Genomic DNA, 23902 nt, shown 5'->3' with positions numbered 1-23902 from the left:
ACAAAAAAAGTGCTGCATTGTTAAATAAACTAATTTAAATTGCATTAACTTGACCATGTAGCTAAGAGTGCCGCGTCCTTAAAACCTGATTTCAGCATTTCCGCCTAGAGACTGATGATGGCGAAACAGTATCGTTCTATTGGTTTAAAAGGTGTTAACGCAAAATTTATTATTAAAACTTTACATTAAGCTGAATGGCTGTTTATTTTTGTCTTTTTATGAAAAAACAGGAATGTGAATATTTTAATATTTATGTTAACCTTTTACGGTACTGAAAATAAAGATCCATAAAGTTCACAGATTTCTTTCACTTTCGGATTCTTTGTCACGTATGAGGAAACTGTCCACGGAGCTGTAAACTGCCGTCGTTGTTTCAGGAAATATTAAAACCTGTAACAACACAAAGTTATATTAGATTCTGATTTCTGATAGAAAACATTATGGCTCTTGTTGAAGTGAGCGGTTTAAAACCCTTTTCTGAACCCACTGGGCAGTTTTTCGGAACCAGACAGACGCATCTAGTCGACCGACCCAATCATTACAGTTTTGGAACATTGATTCAAGAATTTGCTGTTCCTGTGGGAGAAGAGGTGAGGATCATTTTACCTTGATTTAGAAACAAAAAGCACCAAATGTTATCATGTGAAGCACCGAGGCGTGACGTGTCGACTTGTTTTACGCGTCTCTTGTGTTGTGGATGCTTAGTTTATCTTATTAAATCATAAAGGTGATTAAAAGTGGCCACCTGAGCTACAAGATTACTACAAATATTATTACTCTAATTTCACCCGAATAGAGCCCAGTAACACATTGATCATCCTCCATGTTTCTTGTTGGCTTCATTGCAGCCTTCAGGTTTTCTGAAGTCCTGCAACAAGGATGGAGGGGTTTGTATTGACATGAACCACGGAACGACCACCCTGGCCTTCAAGTTCAGACATGGGGTCATCGTTGCTGTGGACTCCAGAGCTTCAGCTGGACGCTACCTGGGTAAATATGGGCCGAGAAGACGGGGTGTGCAGAAACGAAAGAAAAGAGAAGGTGGTCAGTGTGAACAAGGAGTTAAAGAGCAAAATCTAGTTAAAAACCAAGAGTTAAATATTAGTTTTACTGTTTCTCCTTTAGGCACCAGCCCCCTGCGATCCTGTAATGATAAGTGGGGAAAAAAAGGAATGGATGGATGGGTTTCTCCTCTTTACCCAAGAACATTGCCTCATTTTTAGCCTACAATGAAATTGTGTCAATTTATTATTAAAACTAACAAAACCAGTTCTTTAACCACAATGCACCCTTCTCCAGCCTAAATATTGTAACTAAATTGTTACAAAATGTTATGTTTAGACCTTATGTTTACTTTTGTGCACCCATCCATTTTTTCTCTTTTAAGATCAGGTCCCAGGGCAACAGGTACAGGAAGGAAACCCAGATATCCTCAAAACTGTGGCCAGTACATTACTGTAAATACTATAAAGGTCTTGAAAAACTAAGATAGAAAGAATTGCAACATTGATGTAACTGAATCTTAGATCAAAACAACTTTAATTGTGACTGTAGTGTATTTAGTAAACGATGTGATGTATTAAAATACAGAACCTTTCAGTCTGTGAATAATAACAGTTATTTATTGCTGCTGTAAAAATTCACAACTTTAGATTTGTACAACACAAAAAAATTGCCTTCCCCGTGTAAGTATTGAGGATTGCTTTTGTGTAATAAATAAAACAGGAAAGTTTAATCATTATTCATATTGTGGAAAAAACAAGGATGGAATGTAAATTGGTTGGTCATATTTTAATTTATAAAAACTATGGTTTAAAGAGCTTCGATTTGTGATATCATGAGATATTAGAATCAAACATTACAGAAAAGAAAATTAGCCCACTGACAAAATCCAACATCTCTGCAGGCGCACAGTGGACCTCATTCTGATGCTTTTCATCCATCTGGTTACATTATAAAAACCAGGACAAAGTGTTTGAAGCCTGCAGTGTTTTTCTTATTTGGTTTGATTGATTGCATTTTAATTAAGAGTCACAGAGTGCTTTCAGTGCAGACACAAACTAAACATACATTTATACAATCTAAACTTATCAGCTGCCCCTTTAGAGGTATGAGAACTTTATTTTCATACTCTGTGTTTTGTTGTACAAGACAATGAGCACATTTCTGATGAAAAGGCATCAGAATAGAAATGTTCATCCCTATTCCATTACATTTCTTCTGCAGTTAGATGTGGTGTCTGAGTGTGTTTTATGCTCAGGTGTAGGAGAGGAATGTGATTCAGAAAACAGCTAAAGTGAAGCAATTATAAAAGGCTGCGGTGTACTTCTAATTAGTTTCAATGACTCTCAACAGCCGTGGAACACTGGACCAGCTCTATACCCTCTACAGGGTACTCGAGGGTTCATGGGAGTTTGCCCAACCGGTTCACATGTGTTTTGTGGACCTGGAGAAGGCATTCGACTGTGTCCCTCGTGATGCCCTGTGGGGGGTGCTCCAGGAGTATGGAATCGGGGGCCCTTTATTAGGGGCCATCCGGTCCCTGTACGAGCGGAGCAGGAGTTTGGTCCGCATTGCCGGCACTAAGTCGGACCTGTTCCCAGTGCATGTTGGACTCCGGCAGGGCTGCCCTTTGTTGCCGGTCCTGTTCATAACTTTTATGGACAGGATTTCTAGACGCAGCCAAGGGCCGGAGGGGGTCTGGTTTGGGGACCAGTGGATTTCGTCTCTTCTTTTTGCAGATGACGTGGTCCTGCTGGCCCCCTCTAGCCAAGACCTACAGCATGCGCTGTGGCGGTTCGCAGCCGAGTGTGAAGCGGCTGGGATGAGGATCAGCTCCTCCAAGTCCGAGGCCATGGTACTCGACCGGAAAAGGGTGGCTTGTCCTCTTCAGGTTGGAGGGGAGTTCCTGCTCCAAGTGGAGGAGTTTAAGTATCTCGGGGTCTTGTTCACGTGTGAGGGAAGAATGGAGCGGGAGATCGACAGACGGATTGGTGCGGCTGCCACAATAATGGGGGCGCTGTGCCGGTCCATTGTGGTGAAGAGAGAGCTGAGCCGAAAAGCAAAGCTCTCAATTTACTGGTCGGTCTACGTTCCTACCCTCACCTATGGCCATGAACTTTGGGTCATGACCGAAAGAACGAGATCACGGATACAAGCGGCTGAAATGAGCTTCCTCCGTAGGGTGGCCGGGCACTCCCTTAGAGATAGGGTGAGGAGCTCGGCCATCCGGGAGGAGCTCGGAGTAGAGCCGCTGCTCCTCCACATCGAGAGGAGCCAGTTGAGGTGGCTCGGGCATCTATACCGGATGCCTCCTGGACGCCTTCCTCGGGAGGTGTTCCAGGCACGTCCCACCGGGAGGAGGCCCAGGGGACTGCCCAGGACACGCTGGAGGGACTATGTCTCTCGGCTGGCCTGGGAACGCCTTGGGCTCCCCCTGGAGGAGCTAGAGGAGGTGTCTGGGGAGAGGGACGTCTGGGTGTCTCTGCTGAGTCTGCTGCCCCCGCGACCCGGTCCTGGATAAGCGGAAGACGACGAACAAACGAACAACTCTCAATGTAAAATTTGACTCAGTGTAGTAAACATACAGAAAAGTTCCTATCTAACTTACCTTGAAATGCTGGTAAAATGTTTTTAGACCCTTTGTGGCAGAGTAATCTCCTTCTATAAGCCATTTTCCAAAAATTATCTTTAGCCACCCGCTAAAACAACTGTTATAGCCACAAAGTACATTTGGCTAAATAAACCTGAACAAATTCATAGATGCCATCAATCCAGCTATCCACCACAGTCATAATGTCAGTGGTGTAGTTAATAAAAGTCAAATTGCACTTTGATGCTAATCTGCTGGTTTGTTTATGTAGATGACTTTCTGACTAACAAGGATTTTTATAATTTCCACACCTGTCAGCATTAAACTGTTATAGGTGAACTGGAACGTGTGAAACAGGATTTTAACCTACGTCTGACTTGTTTTTGATTGAGTTGGGATGAAAGCAAAGTGTCATATATTAAGCATTAGTAACTTACATTTGATGAATCTAGGTATACCCATAAAACAATGTTTGTACACTGGGACATTACTGGTATTCAAAACTGTTAAACTTCAGTAAGAGCTAACAGAAAACAGCAGTATTATACTGGTTATGTGATCATGGTACATTACCACACATTGGGGCAGACTGCTACTTTCTGTGTTCAGGATAAACCAAAAGAATCAATGAAGGCAAAGCATGTTTATACATATCAGTGTTTCACTCATTAGTGATTAAGCAAACAGTTCATTAGTGAGACGGATTGAAAGCTGTCCTGATTTAAAGGAATCAACTGTTTCTGCACATCTCAGGTTTTCAGGAAGGTTGTTTCAGAACTGAGGAGCATTGAAAGTTAATGCGTTGAATAACCTGGTCATACAGTATATTCAGGTGGTCAGCTGACCTCATTCTTTGGGCACATAACGGAGCTGAACCTGGACCTGACCAACTTTAGCAGGAATTTCTACAGGAAATCTTTTTAAGAAGACAGATATTAAGCTGACTTAGTAACACAATTTAAGTTGTTGTTGTAAGGCTCCTAAGTCTATTAGTAGAAGGAAACTTACAGCACAGAGTGGATGAGTGAGAACCTACACCAGTGTATTGTAAAGACAAATTATGATAGATTTACTGGAAAAGGTTTACAACAATGAATATCAATCTATTTTAAAATAGCTTACACATTCTCCAAATAGCCATGATGGAATAAAATAACATATGCAATAAATAAAAATTCAGAAATTAGTTTCATGTAGAAATTTGCAGAAAGCAACGTAGTGCTGAGAAGTGTAACTGAAACAATTGCTTAATACACCAAAGTAGAGTTCCTAATGCCACTACAATCCCTGTATTGAGCTATAAAATACAAAATTTCTAACCAATTACCAAATTATTACAGTAGTCTATGTTGGGTTATTTGGTCACACTGTGTAACAATAACATATTTTAATATGTTGTCTAGGTAACAAAAAGCTTTCTTTTTTCTACATTTCTCTGCTTGCAGCATCCAACGATGTCAACAAGGTGATAGAGATCAATCCATATCTGCTGGGGACCATGTCAGGTAGTGCTGCAGACTGTCAGTACTGGGAGAGACTCCTCGCCAAAGAATGCAGGTCTGTTCAGCTCTGTTCAGCAGTGTCTTTCTTTTTTTTTTTTACAACAAATCGCCACAATCTGTCATTTCTTTTGATTTTTCTTTATAACACATGCTCATTTTTTATTGTTTTTACATGCCTTCTTTTATTGCACTAGTGTCCAAAGACATATATTTTTTTGATAACTCTACTCCTATAACAACACTCAGAAACCTTTCGTATAAATGAAATGGAAAAGGGAGATTTTGTGTTATACAGCTAAATACGTCCAAGCACAAAAACTGTCTTACTGTTACGCAGATTTTACTGACAAACATTGGCCTTTTGATACTTGTTACTCATATATCAGTGATGATTTAAGTCCCTGTAGGCTAGTCAAAACCTCATCAATATGCAGCAGCACATATGCATGAGAACATGAAAAAACATGCATTGAAACACGGATCAGCTATTTTATTAGTGTCGGTTAAAATAACACCTTGTAATGATTTGTTTAAACAGCTTGAGATACATTACCGTAAAAACATTTTTGCCCCTCTAAAGATTTCTGGTTTTTCTTTGTCATCACTGCTTCAGACATGTTTTAGATCACTAAAACACATTTTAATATCTGACAAAAATAACCAGAGTAAACTCAAAATGCAGTTTTCAAATGATTATTTCATTTATTATGGTAAAAAGCTATCCAAACCAACCTGGCCTTATGTGAAAAAGGAATGGTCCATTGTAAAGTCATGAAGTAACTGAGTTACATTTTTTTTTTTAAGGCTGTGGTAGTTTCACTTGCCATACTGATTACTGCCAGATGTTGTGATTATGAATCTGAGAATATTATTTAATATTTTAATATTTTATCAAATAATATTTCGGTCTGTTAAGGGTTGTCCTGTGAATACCAGCCCAGTAAGGCGATGGTATTAGGACAAAATAGAAAGGTGTGAGACAAGCTCTGACATTATTGAACAGCATAAACTCTCCACATATATGGAATGAATTCACACAAGTTCTTAAAATACAAGAATTTATTAACAAAAATAAGTCAACTCAAAGTCAAACATATTTCAATCAACAAACTCTTTACTATGCTAAAACAATCCAACTAAACTACCAAGCAGAATTAAAGAATAAGGAAGACTAATAGGCTATGTACAATATAAACAAGTTGATTAAAGATGATTGAAACCATAACCAAAAGAGTGTTGCAACATTACCATGCAATGTTTATGTCTGAGAACCAAGGATTATCTTGAAGAATCTGGAAATGAAGTTAAGTTAGTCTTGGAACTAACTTAGGAAATAATCAGCAAACGTTTAGACAACCATTCACAATGCAAGATCAGATAAAATATTATTTTAATAAAATAATGTTTTAAATAATAATCTGCTGAATAAAACCAACCTTCTGGATGACTAATTCTCAACGATGTCTAATTAGCTGCTTTTATTTATTGAAATAATATTTGAAGAAATATTATTAAGGAAATATTTTGGAAAGAGCCAAATCTTTCTGGAGAAATGGGGCTTAATGGTGTTTACTTAGTTATAAAATTTATTAAATGATGTTTAGGAACTATTATTCACTAGCTTGAAAACCAACAACCTTTCTGTTGAATACTCTTTAGTAGCAAGCACGTGTTCTTACCGGTTAGCAGTTAAGCTAACAAAGAAGCTGCTAGCTTTGCACCAGAAGCAAACACATACCTTTAAAATACCAGGGTTAATAAAAGGGTTAAAATGCATGAGCGCAGACGGCGTGTTATGATCAATCTTTTGTGTTTAAATAAATCTTTAAATAAAGTTTGACTTAACTTAAAAACACACAAACACACAACACAAATGGCACGTGTGCTGCAGATAGCCTGCTAGCACTAAGATAGCCGAGTTTCACACAAACTTCATAAAATGAAAACGTTTAGATCATTTCATTCTAAATCTGTCTCTGCCCAAAACACCTAACCTCATGAACCGTGGTGAGGAAACATTGTCCAAGGGGCGAAGCTTGGAGAAACATCCACAGTCAACAAGCAGTTAGCTTTCAGCTAACCTTGGGGGTTGAAGGTGCGTTCGCTCTGTGAACAAAAGGGTTAGCTCCGGAGCTGTAGCTGGGCGGCTCGTTCTGTCCGTCAACCAGCTGTTCATTACCGTAAACATGGCGGTGCGGGCCGTTGCCCTTCCTTCAGACTCGGCTTGTAGAAACAGCTTCTCTACTGGGGGTTTCTCTGCGACACAGTTTTGCTTCTGTGGGGCTTCGGAGAGAAAAGGTAAGCAACTCTTACACCTTAATTTCCCCGTTCGTGAATGAAATAACCGGGTACACAAACAGTGCTCCACTCATACTTATCTTGTGCATATGATCGATGATCGTATGACACTCTTGGATCCAGTTTGAAGAGTTTATGTCTGTTTGCCAGCAAAGAGACATCAGCGCGCTTTGTTCCCCTCCTATCCCGATGGTCACCGGTGTGGAAGAGAAAGACTTGTGGGAAGGTGGGGTTTTATGTGGGCAGTGGCATCATGGGAAGTCCTCTGTTACCCCCCTTCCCCCTTCTGAAGTTGTGCTGAAAGTCTGTTAAATACAATTTATTTGAAAGTTCCAGAAAAGTATGTACCAGAGTTTAATGTTGAAATTCATGGCTGTGGGTCCCAACACAGACTTTGCTCTCAGTGAAGATTTTCATTATAAATAATTGGGGGAACATTTTTTTTTAAATATATACACATGTGACTTTACAAGAGAAGATAATGTGAGATCAGTCCAAGTATGCATGGTGTTGTTCTAAAACTCTGACTGTTAAATGTTCATCAGAGAAACAGCCTGGGGGAAGAAACTGTCTCTGTGGCTGCTGGTTTTAGCAGACAGGTGGTCTGTAGCGCCACCTGAAGTTAAAGGTCTAAACAGTTTGTGTCCAGAGTGTGTGGGGTCGACAGATTTTAACTGCTCTTTTCCTGACCTTAGGCCTGTACAAGTCCTGGATGGAGGGAAGCTCAGCCCTTTCAATGATTCTCTCTGTAGACCTCATTGTTCATTGCAGTCTGGACCTGTCCTGTTTTGTGGACACTGAGATGGATGAAGACAGGACAGACTAAATTATGGCAGAGTAGAAGATGACCAGCAGCTCTTGTAGAAGGTTGTACTTCTTAAGTTGCCTCAGGAAGTCCAGTCTCTGCTGGGCCTTCTTCTGAAAATTGTCTATGTATGAGGACCAGCTCAGGTCTCGAGAAATGGTGGCTCCTAGAAACTGGAAGTGATCAGCAGCAGATACAGTGTTGTTGAGGATGCAGACATCCAAAAGAAATAATAATAACAGATGAGAAACAAAGTTATTAATATCTATCAGTCTGGACAAGATTACTTAGCTAAGCAAACAAGGCTTTGGGACTTCATTGGACCATAGTGAGAGTCATTATCTTTAAATGGAGATAACACAGTGGTGAACCTTCCCAGGAGTGGCCTGGCTTACCAAAATTGTTTAAAAAGCACATCAACAACTTATCTAGGTTGCCACAGAAGAACCCACAATATCTAAAGACCTGAACATCTGCATCTACACCTCATTTGCCTCAGTTAAGGTCAGTGTTTATGCCTCAGCAATAAAAAAGAGACTGAGCAAAATGTTGGGACAGTTCCTAGGATAGAACCACTGCTGACCCAAAAGAACCAAACGTCCCTTGCCAAAAAACATCATGATGATCTCCAAGACTTTGGGAAACTATTTTGTGGACTGATGAGACAGAAGTGAATTTATTTTAGGATGTCTGTGTCCTGTTACATCTAATGCAAAACGTAACACAGGGTTTCAGGAAAAAAACATTGTACTGGCAGTCAAAAATGGTGGTGGTAGTGTTATGGTCTGGGGCTGCTTTGCTGCTTTATTAAAAATACAAAAAGATATATAGACATATAGAGACATATGTATTACATAAAACAATTTAATAATGTAACAATTTCATATTTTATTTATTTTTGGGTTTTGTGTCATTGTAAAGGGCAAAACATGGTCGCACGTACTTGGATGTCCCCTCGACATGTAAGCGCAAAGTAAAATTTTTACATACGCATATGCGGTGCCACAAAATAAACTGCTCGGCAAGAAAAGTCTATGCATCAAACTTGTTTTATATGTGACACGCTACTCCAAGTAACCCTTTGCGAGTACGCGCAGCATCACGGCCACTCTCTGCCTCGCACTGTCAAGTGTATTTTTCTTCTTCATCCCTATTGTGGTTTAATGGCTTTTAACACCACCTTCTTTTCTTTTTGTTTTTCCAAAGCTACATGGCAAATTAGTTCTGCCTTCCCGTCCGAAGACACTATGGCAGCAAGTGTGGAAAGCGAAAGAATTTGGCACCAGAATTATAGAAAATTGGTACACTCGACAATGAAGCCATGAACAGTTTGCGCGGAGTCCGCGCTGCTCACAGTACGCCCTACTATGTTCTGCCTTTTAGCTTTCTTCAGCAGGAAGATCATCTAGAGACTTTTCAAAACAAGTATACTAAAAAATTCGAAATTTGGAGCAGATTGGGGTAAGGGAGAACATGAAGGGAGAGAAAAATTAGTATCAATCATGTCTTGAAAAGGTAAATAGGAATACATTTTCTTCCAGCTCCAGAATGTCATGGGATGGAATCTCAGATTATGTTGTCCCAGGCACAATCAAGGCTGTCAGCTGGACAATACCAAGCAAGTGAAGTGAAGGAAGAAAACACATAGTTGTGTCAAAATTCAGGGGCTGCATCCTTCGAAGGACCGGCCTACGTGGGTTGGGTTTTTCGATGGCCAAGAAAACTGAGAAAGTCAGAAATGATGGTTTAGCCTTCACCAGCGGTTCCTGCCCTTAGCTCAGCTTAACTTCTGTTGCCTACCAACCGTGACAGCGTGAAGCACAGAGCTGTGAAGCAGTAAAAATGGAGCCTGAAGGTTAACTCCACTGTCTCCACAGTAAATAACTGCACATGGTTTTTAGTTACACCTTTTCATAATCCTGATGGCTTATAATCCCGTTTCATTTAAAATGTTCTTTTTTTATCTTTTAAATTTATTCTTGTTTATTAATTAGCCTTTTAAAATTTAAAACGTCAGTCAGTTATTTTCTATACAGCTTCTTCCATAGTGGGTCGTGGGGGAGCTGGTGCCTATCTCCAGCAGTCTATGGGCGGGAGGCGGGGTACAACCTGGACAGGTCGCCAGTCCATCGCAGGGCAACACACAAACAACCACACACACACTCATTCACACTCCTAATGGCAATTTAGAAAGACCAGTTAACCTAATAGGCATGTCTTTGGACCATGGGAGGAAGCCGGAGTACCCGGAGAGAACCTACGCATGCACCATGTAGAAAGACCAACAGTGTACTGTTACTGTAAATAAAATGCATTAATGACAAACACCATTCGTTTAATTTATTAGTAAAACGTTTAACAACTTAAACATCAATATATTACCTTTCATTACAAAGTTTGAATCAATTTATTTGTAGAACATAATAATAATAAACTAGAAAATTTGTGGAGAAATGTTCATGGGGCCTGCCTTTTGGTGGGTGCTTTTCAGACCAGAGCCAAAGGTTCTGTGGCTGAGGTAGTTCCAGTGTGCATCAGGATAGAGGGTAGAAGGCAAAGATATTCACCTAGACCTGTGCTTGTTTCACCTGTCACATAAGAACAATTTTTATTTTGTAGAGTATGTCTTGGTCCATTTTAGAAGGTCCTGTATAAGGTCCATTAGTAATATGGAATATACTTCATCTTCTAAAATAATTGTGTATGCTATTATCAGGTTAAAAAATAAATAGTAACTTTGGAAGATGGAGGCTTTTATTTTGAAAGTTTCAGTAAGCCTTATTTTAAAATACCAACAAAGTCTTATTTCAAACACTGGTTGAGTCCCAGAGTTAGTGTTAAATCCATTGCTGCATGATCTGTTGAGTCAAATATGAAGGCTTTCATTTTCCAGAGCAAGTTTAGGGCTTATTTTGAAAGTCCAGCATTTGTCCTTTCATGTGTGGGTTAGTTCCATTAGTTATACAGAATCTGCTTCCTATGCTAAATTGCCAGTGTACTATTTTATCAGCCCTAAGTGTAGATAGTAACTAGAGAAAATCTAAGCTTTTATTTTGTAGAGTATTTTTAGGTCTTAATTTGAAAGTCCAGGATGGTTGTCTTTTAATGACTGGTTTAGTTCCATTAGTAATATACAACGAACATTCTATGTGATGTACTGTGTAATAAATTAGCTTTTTCTTTAAGATGAAAGCGCTAACGTCGGACCACAGTGGAGCATTGTATTATCGCCATGTAACCCCTAAACTCAGCACAGTAAATACATTCACCTTTATGACAGCGCATATCTATATTAACTTAATAATATCAATTTAAAACAATGTCAGTTTTGCTTACTTTTCCACTTACAATTTCCCCTGATCGTGGTCCTTCTCCTTCTTCTTCTTCTTCTTCTTCTATGATGTGGTACAGTACCGCTGCCACCAACTGGGTTCCATTTGTGTTATAGCATAACCTCCGTTGTGGCTTTTGTTGTTGTGTTACGGCGTTTGGATTTTGATGTAGTGTAACTCTAAGAGGCTTCTATTTTTTAGAGTAAATCTAAACTTTATTTTGAAAGTCCTTATGACTGAAACTGTGGAGCTCTTTTGTAGACACACTAGGAACACCTCATATATTCTACATCTGACAAGTATTTGATAATGGCTCTGAATTTAAATGGCACTTGGTACACTTAGATTGAAATTATGAATGATAAATCCTGTTTTTGGCCTTCTCCTTCCTCAGCAGAGGCAGTGTTCTGTTGCTATGGTGATAAGCCCCTCCTCTAGCAGCACAAGTGTGTCTGTGGGTACAGTAGGTCCCAATTCAGGGGCTGGATCCTTCGAAGGACCCGGTCTACGTGGGCTGAGTCCTTCGTCGACCGCTAAAACCACGGAGGCCGGAAGGTAGCAGGTGCGAATTGGAACGGTCTAGCCTGAGGCAAGCCGGCAGTTTCTACGGCGGGAGCGGAAAACTCCGAACACGTTGGAGCACGTTTGAAATTAAGCAATGTCTTGATAAATCAAGCAGATATTTCACGTCTACACAGTTATATTCCCGCACTAAAAATATTGTAGAAGTTTATTTGTGTCATAGAAAGTGTAATTTTTCGCAATTTAATCACAGCTCTTGCCACTGTGGTCCGCCATGGCTGCCCCTGCTTGACCAATACGCTTCGACCCACATTGAATCATGGGAAGTGATGGACCGCGAAGGATACTCACAACCGATCCTTCAAATCAGGCAAAAGGATGACACATTTGTCTGCCGCATTTGAAGGAGTCTCGGAATGATTCATGAATTGGGACAGCCTTCGTCGCCATGCTGTGACGTAATCAGCCTACAAATACGGCCTTCGTAGGATGCTGCCCCTGACTTGGGCCATACCCTGTGTGTGTGTGAATGAACAAGTGCACTTGATTGTCTTCCCCTGAGTCAGCATACCTTAGAGTCCCAAAAGGGATCCAAACAATCGGGCGCTGTACAAAAACCACACACGGTTTTTAAAAAGAAATTTAACTGTGGTTGACACCTGTCCCTAGTCCCGGATCGCGGAGATTTTCATAGCTCTAAATCATTTACAGTAAAAGAGAGGGTGATATGATGGAAATAAATGGTGTCACTCATGGATTCCTGCCCAAACTGTCACTCAAAATATATGAGACAGGGATTCAGAACTCTTTGACTCCTGGCAATCAGGAAGGGTTAATGGAAAACCATGTGACCTAATCACAAATACATTGTGTTAAAGCAGAGGCCCAGTCCTAAAAACTGTCCGAAAATGGTGAGTGTAGAGCGTGGATTTTGGCTAATTATGTCGCCATGGTAACTCAAAGCGGCAATAAAAGTTACGGCACACATCTCGAAACCGAGTCACCTGTTTCAATATATATAATTGTGTGGGTGCAGCTTATGGTTCGAGCCGAATTAATGTAGAAAGAAAAATAATAAATAAAGAGTCCAGTTGTGGAGCGTAATAGGTGCCTCCATGCAATGTATGGAATGCCATTGCTATGGCAGGCCCCAATAAACCAAGCATTACCCATTAGATATAGTCTGACTGAATTATATCTGTGTTTGACTTCCAGCCATTAGGGAAACCCAGCGGGAGTTTAAAATCATGTGCCAGGAGTCAGGCATCCTCCCCGGTATAGCGAGCCTCGACTCCTAGTCAGCCTACAGCTGGCGAGACGAGCAGGCTGCTAACGCAGCGGGAGCAGACATCTCTGAACACTTCAGAGCACTTTTGCAATTAAGCAATATCTTGATGAACCAAGCAATTATTACAGTTTTAGACAGCAACATTATCGCCTAAAAACATTGTAAAATGTATTATGTTTCATAGTAAGTGCAGTTTGTCCAACTTTATTCACAGCTTTTCTCTCTACCCCGCCATTGCTATTTCCATCTGATCAAGCCACTTTGACCCGTAATGAATCATGGGATAGGGTTGGCCACGAAAAATACACCAAACCCCATCCTTTTGTCCATTTGTCGGCCACATTTGGAGGAGTCTTTGAATTTGGACAACCTCGTCGCCTCGCGACATAATTGGCCTACAAATGGGGCCTTAAAAGGATGCAGCCCCTGAGCATAGAAACAGCAACAGTGAACGAAAACACACACAAAAGAATTACAAGACTAAATTTAACATAAGAGAGTTATCTAAATGTAGAAACATTGAAAATAAATAAGAAGCTATAAATAAAGGAATTAACTGAAATGACTGGGGCCTAAACAACAATATTGAACAGAAACCATTTTCAACACTGGTTTTGATGTGAAACCTTTAACCGTGTTTAACATGGCTCATTTGTCAATTTATTAGATTTTTGATTACCAACCATATTTTCTTTTCTGATTTCCTGCAGGCTGTACAGACTGAGGAACAACCACCGGATCTCCGTAGCTGCTGCTTCTAAGCTTTTATGTAACATGATGCTGGGTTACAAAGGCATGGGTCTTTCTGTGGGGAGCATGGTCTGTGGATGGGACAGAGAGGTGAGCTTTGGTGTTCATAGCTTTCATACTCATCAGAGCTTCAATGTCAGACTTTCACATTTACAATAAACAAAAACTGTGTTGTTTTTTTCAACCTTAGATTCCTTATTATGGCTTTCTGTTTTGTCGTTTGATTTTAAAAAACATTTATGTTTAAAGGTACAATGTGGTGAGATTTTAAACATTCTTTCTAACTGTAAACATATTTTTATAGGGACACCAAAAGGACACCATGAAATGAAGATAAATTTATAGACTTAAGAAATGTTGTGAACAAATGTATAACTCCAGTAAATAAAGTGTAAAAATAAGCCTTTAGGTGCTGTTGCCCTTTATTCCTTAAACAGAAATATAGTAGTATAGTTATATGGATAACGGGCTTAAATACGTTTCCAGGAATTGAATAAAAAATAGAAATCCAGCAGCAAAACAACATTTAAAAGCCATCAGAAAGCCCACAGCCTTCTTAATACCCCTTGAATTTGGTTATGACCTCATTGCGGCTACAAATTTCAGTGTATTTTAATGAGATACCAAGTGATAGACCAACACAAAATAATGCATATCTGTTAAGTGAGTGGAATATAATCCTCTCATGAAGTAATGATTTAAAGCAGTGTTAGGTTATAAAACAGTATCCGTCACTTTAAAAATCTCACAGAACCATGTCCAGTCAATAATCTGAAAATGAAAAAAGTATGATTGAACTGTTAACTATCCACCTAAATGTACAGGCAAGTACAGCATTAATTAGATATGTCAGGGTAACTCTGGAAGAGGTGCAACGATTTATGGCACAAGTAGACTTAAGACTTTGTTAACAGCATGACTATTAGATTTTGACTCTCTAAATGTCTTTTCAGAAAACCAGAATGTTTTATTTACTACTTACCACAAGACATGGGAAGGTGGACATAGCAAACAGAAGGAGGAGGTCAGATGGGATCAGAGTTACACTTTTAGCCTAGATGCAAAATTTTATTGTGGCCAAAAGGTAATGCTGCAAATCACTCTGAATACACACCCAAAAGTGAAACATGAGTGGCAGCATGCTGTGGGGATGCTTTTATTCAGCAGCAACTGGCGGCTGGTCAAAGTTGGTGGAAAGATCGATTGAGCTAAACAGAGGACAATCCTAGAAGAAAGGATTGGAGCTGAGATAGTAGTGATGTGTTGTTCACAAATGAATCTGCTCTGAGAGCTGGCTCTTTGAATTGAACGAAGGGAGTGTTTGGGAAGGAGCCGTCCTTTCCCATGCTACCCCTCTCCCTTTCCTTCTAAAGGCCCTTTCAGACATGACGCAGCGGTCCCACCACTGTGCTTAAAACCCTCAGGTCACCAACTCAGTTGGTGACCTGAGGGTTTCGTGCACCCGCAGCCCCTTTTTCCTTGCTGCTCTTTTTCTCCTAAGCAGGGCTAGTGCTAGCACTTGCTTCTTAGCATTGGACAGATACATATTTGGTTGACAACAAAACAATTGAATAGTCCCGGCAATCCAGCCAACGCAGCACCTCGCGGCGAACAGCCTGCATGGCGAACAGCCCGTCCAGCATTTACACTGCCTTCGCAGGGCGGCATGCGCACAGCCATCCGGCATAATTTGGCCTGATTCTATTTTTTCTGAATGCCTGAGCCAAAGTCAATCACAGATCATCCTACATTTTCTTAAAGACCTTGCTATATTAAAAAATATACACGTATATGCTGTTAAATTAATCATTTACACCCATAATATAAACATACGGATTTTATTCTGAAACCTTTGCTTCGAAGCAGTATTGACTGTTGTTTCACCTCCGTCTTTTTACAGAATGAATTGTTTTGGTCTGACCTCTGCATTTATTAATTCAATTCAATTCAGTTTTATTTATATAGCGCCAATTCACAACACATGTTCTCTCAAGGCACTTCACAACAGTCAGGTACATACATTCCAATTAATCCTAACAATTGAACAGTGCAGTCAGAGTTAGCTTTTTAGTCAAATTGGATAAAAAGTTTTTCTATCTAAGGAAACCCAGCAAATTGCATCCAGTCAGTGACTTGCAGCATTCCCTACTCCCAGATGAGCATGTAGAGACAGTGGACAGTCACTGGCGTTGACTTTGCAGCAATCCCTCATACTGAGCATGCATGTAGCGACAGTGGAGAGGAAAAACTCCCTTTTAACAGGAAGAAACCTCCAGCAGAACCAGGCTCAGTGTGAGCGGCAATCTGCCACGACCGACTGGGGGTTTGAGAGAACAGAGCAGAGACACAAAGAGAACACAGAAGCACTGATCCAGAAGTACTTTCTATGGGAAGGAAAAGTAAATGTTAATGGATGTAGCTCCTTTAGTCGTTTCATCTAGAAAGAAAGAACAGATAAACTCTGAGCCAGTTTTCAAGGTTAGAGTCTGAAAGAGAGCACATATAATTAGTTACAGTAAAAGCTCAGTCAATTTCCAATTGTCTAGGAGAGAGAAAGGGTTAAACACTAAAAGACAGGGCTATGTGGATCATCGGTAGAGGGTGAGCATTAAGTTGTTGCCAGCAGAAGCTCGGGCGATTCCCCTCTCCAGAAAGGTGTCACAGGCAGACACAGAGCCAGGCCAGGTGTAGCTTCTAGGAAGAGAAAAGAGAGAACAAAGTTAAAAGCTGCAATAACAGCAAACAATGCAAAATTGGAGAGTAGTGTGAGAATGTAGCAAAGAGGGTGAAAGTGGTCGTTATGTCCTCCAGCAGCCTAAGCCTATAGCAGCATAACTACACAGATAGTTTAAGTTCAGATTATTTAGTTAAACGGCGCTTATTTACAACAATGTCGTCTCAAGGCACCTCACAAAGGGTCCCACTGATGGTCATTGTTATACTAAAAACCACAATGATTGGGATACCTCTCTCTTTCAGATTGACCATAACCATTGGAAAAGAGAAGGGGTCATACAGGTAGCAGAAATGGAGGGTGTGTTTGCACCTCAACCATAACTGAGCCAGTTTAGGCTAAACCTGACTCCCCCTTACTCCATCCAACAGGGAGGGAAGAAGACTGGGTTTTATCGCGCAAACTCGCATTTCCTACACATGCTCTGGGCTTTGCGTTGCAGCGAGCGCATTCAATGTAAATCAGTCGGCGAAGGGTGGGGTGGGGCGGAGCGCAGCGCAGCGCAGCGCAGCGGAGATGAATGCTGTGTAAATCCGGGGTTTGTGGTTAAATCAGGGCTGAAGATTTTTAGGTTTTTGTATTTCCTACATTTCTGGTGACAAATACTACTGCATTTCACACATTTTCCGCCATGGCATCATCAGATGAAGAGGAAGAGCTAATTTGCCTTGTAGCCTTGGAAAAACAAAAAGAAAAGAAGTGGGTATATAAGGCAATTAAACCACTAGGGACACAGAAGGTGTCCTTAGGATTGCGTCTGCTTTTTGCGGATGATGTGGTCTTATTGGCTTCTTCAGCTCGTGATCTACAGCTCTCACTGGAGCAGTTCACAGCAGTGGCGATTGCTCTAAGACTGCAAGGGAAGCTCAGCTTCCCCTAAAATGTCAAAAAATAAGTGATCAAATATATACTGTTGTGTGTACATGTCATTGACTAAATATACGCTACAACGTGCTCAACTTTTGTTCAGAATCAGCTTCTTATCACTGGTAACGACACGGCTTTCCTCTCACTCATTCCTGCAGCTTCACAGGGCTTTAAACAGTGAGTTCAATAGCGAAGCAAAGAGCGATTTGTCTCGCCAATCGGACACTCAGCGTCTCTGGGGGTCTATGGGGCAGTGGGCTGACCTCGGCTGGCCTGGACGCTCACCTTCTGCATGATGATTGGATGATCTGTCTGAGGCTGAAACCCTTTTTTATTGACAGCGAAATGAGCGAATCAGCAATCTTGAAATTGAGCTTCCCCTCTTTGAAAGACTAGCATCCGCCACTAGTTCACAGCTAAGTGTGAAGCGGCTGGGATGAGAATCAGTGCCTCCAAGTCCTAGGCCATGGTCTTGAGCCAGAAAAGGATAGAGTGCCTTCTCCGGGTTGGGGTAGAGGTCCTGCCTCAAGTAGAGGAGTTCAAGTATCTTTGGGTCTTGTTCATGAATGAGGGAAAAATGGAGCGGGAGATCAATAGACGGATCGATGCTGCGTCAGCAGAGATGCGGGCGCTGTACCGGTGTGTCGTGGTGAAGAGAGAGCTGAGTCAAAAAGCGAAGGTCTTGATTTACAGGTCTATCTAGATTCCTACCCTCATCTATGGTCATGAGCTTTGGGTTGTGACCAAAAGAACGAGATCACGGATACAAGCGGCCAAAATTAGTTTCCTCAGCAGGGTGTCTGGACTCTCCCTTAGAGATTGGGTGAGAAGCTTGGTCATCCAGGAAGGACTCAGAGTAGAGCCGCTGCTTCTCCATGTCGAGAGGAGCCAGTTGAGGTGGGTCGGGCATCTGGTTAGGATGCCTCCCTGGTGAGGTGTTTCGGGCACATCCCACCAGGAGTAGGTCCAGAGGAAGACCCAGGACACGCTGGAGGGACTGTGTTTCTCGGCTGGCCGAGGAAGGCCATGGGATTCCCCTGGACGAGCTGGCCCAAGTGGCTGGGGAGAGGAAAGTCTGGGTCTCTCTGCTTAGGCTGTTGCCCCCGCGACCTGACAACAGATAAGCAGAAGACGATGGATGGATGGATGGATGGATGGATGGATGGATGGATGGGACAGTGAAGGGGAATACACCTGTCAATGCTGCAGGTTTAGTTCCACTTTAAATACAGCGCACTCCACCTGCGTGTATCTCAGAAAGCTGACATGGTGTCCTGTTTCTTTTCTTTCAGCCTTCAGGCATGGTTTATGATTTTTTAATAGTAAAATTTTACTTTGGTTTGACCCGCTCCAGCCATTGTGCTCGTCAATATTATTGTAGTTGCTCTTGAAGTTTATTAACTTTTCCCTGGACTGTCTATATAAAAACCTTTACATTTCTCCTGGTCCCATGGCCAATCAGTGAACATCAACCTGTTCACATCACATGTAATCTCGACTCATCCCCGGTCGGTCCTGCTCAGGAGCAGTAACCAAAAAAGTAGGTACCGGGTACGGTAAAACCATAGTGGAAACGCTCGCAAAGGGGGCCAGGTGGGTCCAGTGGAAAAGAGACATATGTGGGAGCCTCCAGTGTGTCGTGTCATCTCTGTCGCTGCTAAGCAGAGGGGGGAGCAGCGGCAGTTTCACACACAGCAGACGAACAAGAGAGCAGTAGGGAGGAAGAGGCGAGAGAGAAAGAGAGCCACAAGGAGAAACAACACAAACGCAAATTTATTTTTTGTACCACAATGTAGTGTGATTAAATAATGGCAATTTTATATAATAAACATATACAAATAGAAAAAAATTTAAACTTTTTTTACATTAGTACTTCATTTTGCGTATAACTTTACTTTTTTATGGTTGATAAATTATTTTAAGCAACAACAAAAAAAAAAATAAAAAAATCAGAAGAGCCAAAAGAGCCAGTTGTCCAAAAAGAGCCGTAAGTTCCCTCACTATGAGATGGATGTTCACCTTCCAGCAGGAAAACAGCCTTTAACACACTGCCAGAGCTACAATAGAATTATTAGATGAAAGCATATCCATGTGTTAAAATGGCCCAGTCAATACTTGAAAATGTATGTTCCCAGGCCTTTTTTAACCAATTGGACTGAGCTTGAGCTGTTTTGCAAAGAAAAATAAGCAAAGATTTATGTCTGCAGAGCTGTTTGAGTCTTATGGCAGAAGATTTGCTGCTGGAATTGCTGCTAAAAGTTCTTCTACAATGTATTGTCTTCAGGGGGCTTAAGACAAATTCATGCCACACGTTTTAGATTTTTTTTTGTAAGTTCTTAAAAAAGTTGTATAATTTTGTTCCACTTTACAGTGATTCTGTGAATTGTAATGGTCTATCACAACAAATACCAATAAAATACATTGAAGTGAATGGTTGTAGCATAAAAACCACAGAAAAGCTCTACGCTCAGTAAATACTAAACTCTCTTGCTATTGACCACACATGCCAAAAAATACAGCAAACTCTGACCACTGAAAATCAGTTAAATTAATCAAAGTAACAGTGCTGTATTTCAGAAAACATATAAACTTCATATCAATACGGAGGTTTCAGAAGGTGTTAAAATACAGTTCTTTGGCATATTTCTGATACAAGAACATTTAAATTAAAATAACTTATAACATCTCAGCTGATGGCATTTGAAATGTTAAAAATCAGTGTAATTTATGTTAAACCTGTGTTTGAAAATGAATTAGAGATTATGACTGCATCATACAGAAACCGAAGTTATACAGATCAGTCAATAAGTGTCTTCTGCAGGGCCCTGGTCTGTACTATGTGGATGACAATGGGACTCGTCTGTCTGGTCGGATGTTCTCCACTGGTTGTGGAAATGGTTATGCCTACGGAGTGGTGGACAGCGGCTACAGGGAAGACATGACGGTCGAGGAGGCGTATGAACTCGGCTGTCGGGGCATCGCTCATGCTACTCACAGAGATGCTTACTCTGGTGGAGTCGTAAACAGTGAGTATATTTCCACACTTTGGTTTAACTGTACTGATAATGTTTCCCTGTTTTTTTTCTGTGTTGTTTCTTCCTCAACACTTTAAAATATGTTTTTTCAGTAGTTCAGTCAGTCTTTTTTGGGGCCTACAGGACTAGTCAACGATTCTGGAGGAGTTTCAAGTTATTATTTGGGTTCTATTTTATGTGTTTTTATTTATTGATTCAGTAATTTTATTGACAACTGTTGAATGGATTTACACAAACATTGTCTTCATCAGGATTAATTTTTAAGAAATGTTTATGGTAATTATCATCATTTTCATGAATATGAGGTGTTTATATTGGATTTCCACATCTGCCAGAAATATGAGAACAGTAGACCACACTAACATTTTTATTTGTTGTTGTTTGTAAGTACTTAAAAATAATTACTAACTTCTTGCAGTTGTGTTTACATGTATTATGTATTCATTTGTAATTTTCATGTGTTTGTGCAGTGTACCACATGCAGGAGGACGGTTGGATTAAAGTGTGTAAAGAGGACGTCTCACAGCTGATCCATCGTTACAAAGAGGGAATGTTCTGAGTTAAACACCTAGAGCCCATCTTAACTTCAGCACTGTGTTTGATATACAACTAAAATAAATAGTATTTATCTAACCATATTGTAAAATGATAATATGGGAACAGTGTTGCTCAAATTAAACATTTTGCAATCTTACATTGGTAGGTAAAAATATTTCGTGAAATCCCTAAATGATGGTACAAATAAACACGATTCTAAATCAAAACTCTTTCTGTGTGCTTTCATATGTCTAAGACAAGTAATTTACAGTAAAATATGCATAAAATTTTCTTCTTGAAAAAAATAATCTTTCACTTATGAAAATGTTTGACAAAGATTTGGAAATAGGGTTTTAACCCTCAAACACCGTTTAACTTTTGTCAATTCATATGACGATTTCATCACAATTTAGCAGAAAGCTAGCATTGCAGTCACTGAAGCCAAACTGTGTGGTGAAGTCAGACAATTTTATATGGGTTTTATAGGTATTTCTTTCTGAGGCAGGTTGCTGTGTATCAAATAGTTTTAGGATTATGAAAACATTTGTTCTCAGGATTACAATTTTAACACTTCTGTTGGAAACAACCATAGGCTGGTCCTGACTTTCTCCATTTTGTTGATTAGGTGATATTTTACTTTAGAAAGCTGAAGCACACATTGATAGTTTGTCCGGTCGTCTGAACATCTGAAGTGCTCCATTATTGTAGGGAAATATTTCTCCTTTGTTCACATTGTCGTGAATCTCTTCTCCATTTTTCAGTTCAATTCAGTTTACATAGTGCCAATTCACAACATGTTGTCTTAAGGCACTTTACAAAGTCAATGCATTTGAATCATACAGATTTCAAGTCAGGGACATACATTCCAATTAATTCTAACTATCAAACTCTGCAGTCAAATTCAATGTATTATTCAAATTGGTTAAAAAGTTTTTCTGTCTAAGGAAACCCAGCAGATTGCATTGAGTCAATGACTTGTAGCATTCACTCCTCCTGGATGACCATGTAGCGACTGGACAGTCACTAGCGTTGACTTTTCAGCAATCCCTCATACTGAGCATGCATGTAGTGACAGCGGAGAGGAAAAAAGTCCCTTTTAACAGGAAGAAACCTCCAGCAGAACCAGGCTCAGTGTGAACAACCGTCTGCCACAACCGACTGGGGGTGTAAGAGAACACACAGAAGCACTGATCCAGTAGAACTTTCAATGGGAAAGAAAAGTAAAACATAAATGGTAGTAGCTCATTTAGTGGCGTCTTCTAGGAAAGTAAGACAGCTAAGCAGATGAACTCTGGGTCAGTTTACAAGTCAAGAGGATGAAAGAAAGCACATACAGTTATTCACAGTTGAAGCTTAGCCAGTAGCTATGTCTAGGAGAGACACAGTTAAACACTGAAAGACAGCGCCAAGTGGATCATCTGTAGAAGGTGAGCATTATGATTCTGGATTTAACAAGGAGCTAATGAAGGGAAGCTTAAATAGGAGAAATATGATCTCCCTTTTTAATTTTCATCAGAACTCTTGCTGCAGCATTCTGAATCAGCTGAAGGCTTTTAACTGCATTTTGTGGACATCCTGATAGTAAAGAATTACAATAGTCCAGCCTTGAAGTAAAAAATGCATGGACTAGTTTTTCAGCGTCACTCCTGGATGGGATATTTCTAATTTTGGCAATGTTCCGGAGGTGAAAGAAGGAAATCCTAGAAACCTGTTTAATATGGGATTTAAATTACATGTCCTGGTCAAAAGTAACACCAAGGTTTTTACTTTATTATCGGAGGTCAATTTAATGCCATCCAGGTTAAGTGATTGACTAAGCAGTTTCTTTTTTAAAGACTCCGGTCCAAAGACGACAACTTCTGTCTTGTCTGAATTTAGAAGCAAAACATTTAAAGTCATCCAAGTTTTTATGTCTTCAAGGCATGCTTGTAGTCTATCTAACTGGTTGGGCTCATCAGGATTTATGGATAAGTAAGGCTGAGTATCATCAGCGTAACAGTGAACATTTATCCTATGCTGCCAGATAATTTGACCTTTTGGAAGCATATATATAGTAAAGAGAATTGGCCCAAGTACTGAACCTCCACAATTAACCCTGGAGTTTAAAGATGATTTATCATTTACATGAACAAACTGGAATCTGTCAGACAGATAAGATTTAAACCAGCCTAGCGCTGTTCCCCTGATCCCTACAGCATATTCCAGCCTTTCTAAGAGAATATTATGGTTGACTGTATCAAATGCAGCACTGAGATCTAACAGAACCAGAACAGACACAAGTCCATTATCTGAGGCCATAAGAATATCATTAGTGACTTTCACCAGAGCTGTTTCAGTGCTATGATGAGCTCTGGAGCCTGACTGGAACTCTTCATACAGGTCATTGCTGTGTAAATGCTCACACATTTGATTAGCAACTATTTTCTCAAGAATTTTAGATAAGAATGGAAGATCCTCTCTCCCCCAGAGAGGAGCAGAAACCCAGGGTAACCAACCAGCAGCTACAGTGCAGAAGCCCCAGGGAGCTGCAGCGATAAGCCCACAGGCCCCGCCGACAGCCGGCTACACCGGAGGAGATCCAGCCTTGGCACATACTAAAGCAGATAGCCCCGGACATCGAGAACCACCAATACACCAGCG

At 40.5% G+C, this 23902-nt stretch overlaps 1 protein-coding gene across 1 annotated transcript; it reads left to right on the top strand.

Annotated features, from left to right (window-relative positions):
- Positions 1–305: 305 nt before the first annotated feature.
- On the top strand, positions 306–21489 carry psmb8a (proteasome 20S subunit beta 8A). The gene is made up of 6 exons (XM_047384218.1): positions 306–590; positions 849–990; positions 5038–5149; positions 14050–14179; positions 20512–20716; positions 21196–21489. The coding sequence occupies exons 1-6, from the start codon at positions 441–443 to the stop codon at positions 21282–21284; spliced, it is 828 nt and encodes a 275-aa protein (XP_047240174.1). The 5' UTR covers positions 306–440; the 3' UTR covers positions 21285–21489.
- The last annotated feature ends 2413 nt before the right edge of the window (positions 21490–23902 follow it).

This window comes from Girardinichthys multiradiatus, chromosome 13, assembly GCF_021462225.1.
Source record: "Girardinichthys multiradiatus isolate DD_20200921_A chromosome 13, DD_fGirMul_XY1, whole genome shotgun sequence".
In the NCBI taxonomy this organism is placed as follows: Eukaryota; Metazoa; Chordata; class Actinopteri; order Cyprinodontiformes; family Goodeidae; genus Girardinichthys; species Girardinichthys multiradiatus.
Note: the sequence above shows the minus strand (reverse complement) of the source record. Positions and strands in the feature narration are given on the sequence as shown.

Bases quoted from the DNA above. Each gene is read 5' to 3' on its own strand.
- psmb8a (XM_047384218.1), top strand. From the start codon at position 441: ATGGCTCTTGTTGAAGTGAGCGGTTTAAAACCCTTTTCTGAACCCACT. The intron at 5,150-14,049 runs GTCTGTTCAGCT...GATTTCCTGCAG, and splicing joins CTCCTCGCCAAAGAATGCAG to GCTGTACAGACTGAGGAACA. The intron at 20,717-21,195 runs GTGAGTATATTT...GTGTTTGTGCAG, and splicing joins CTCTGGTGGAGTCGTAAACA to TGTACCACATGCAGGAGGAC.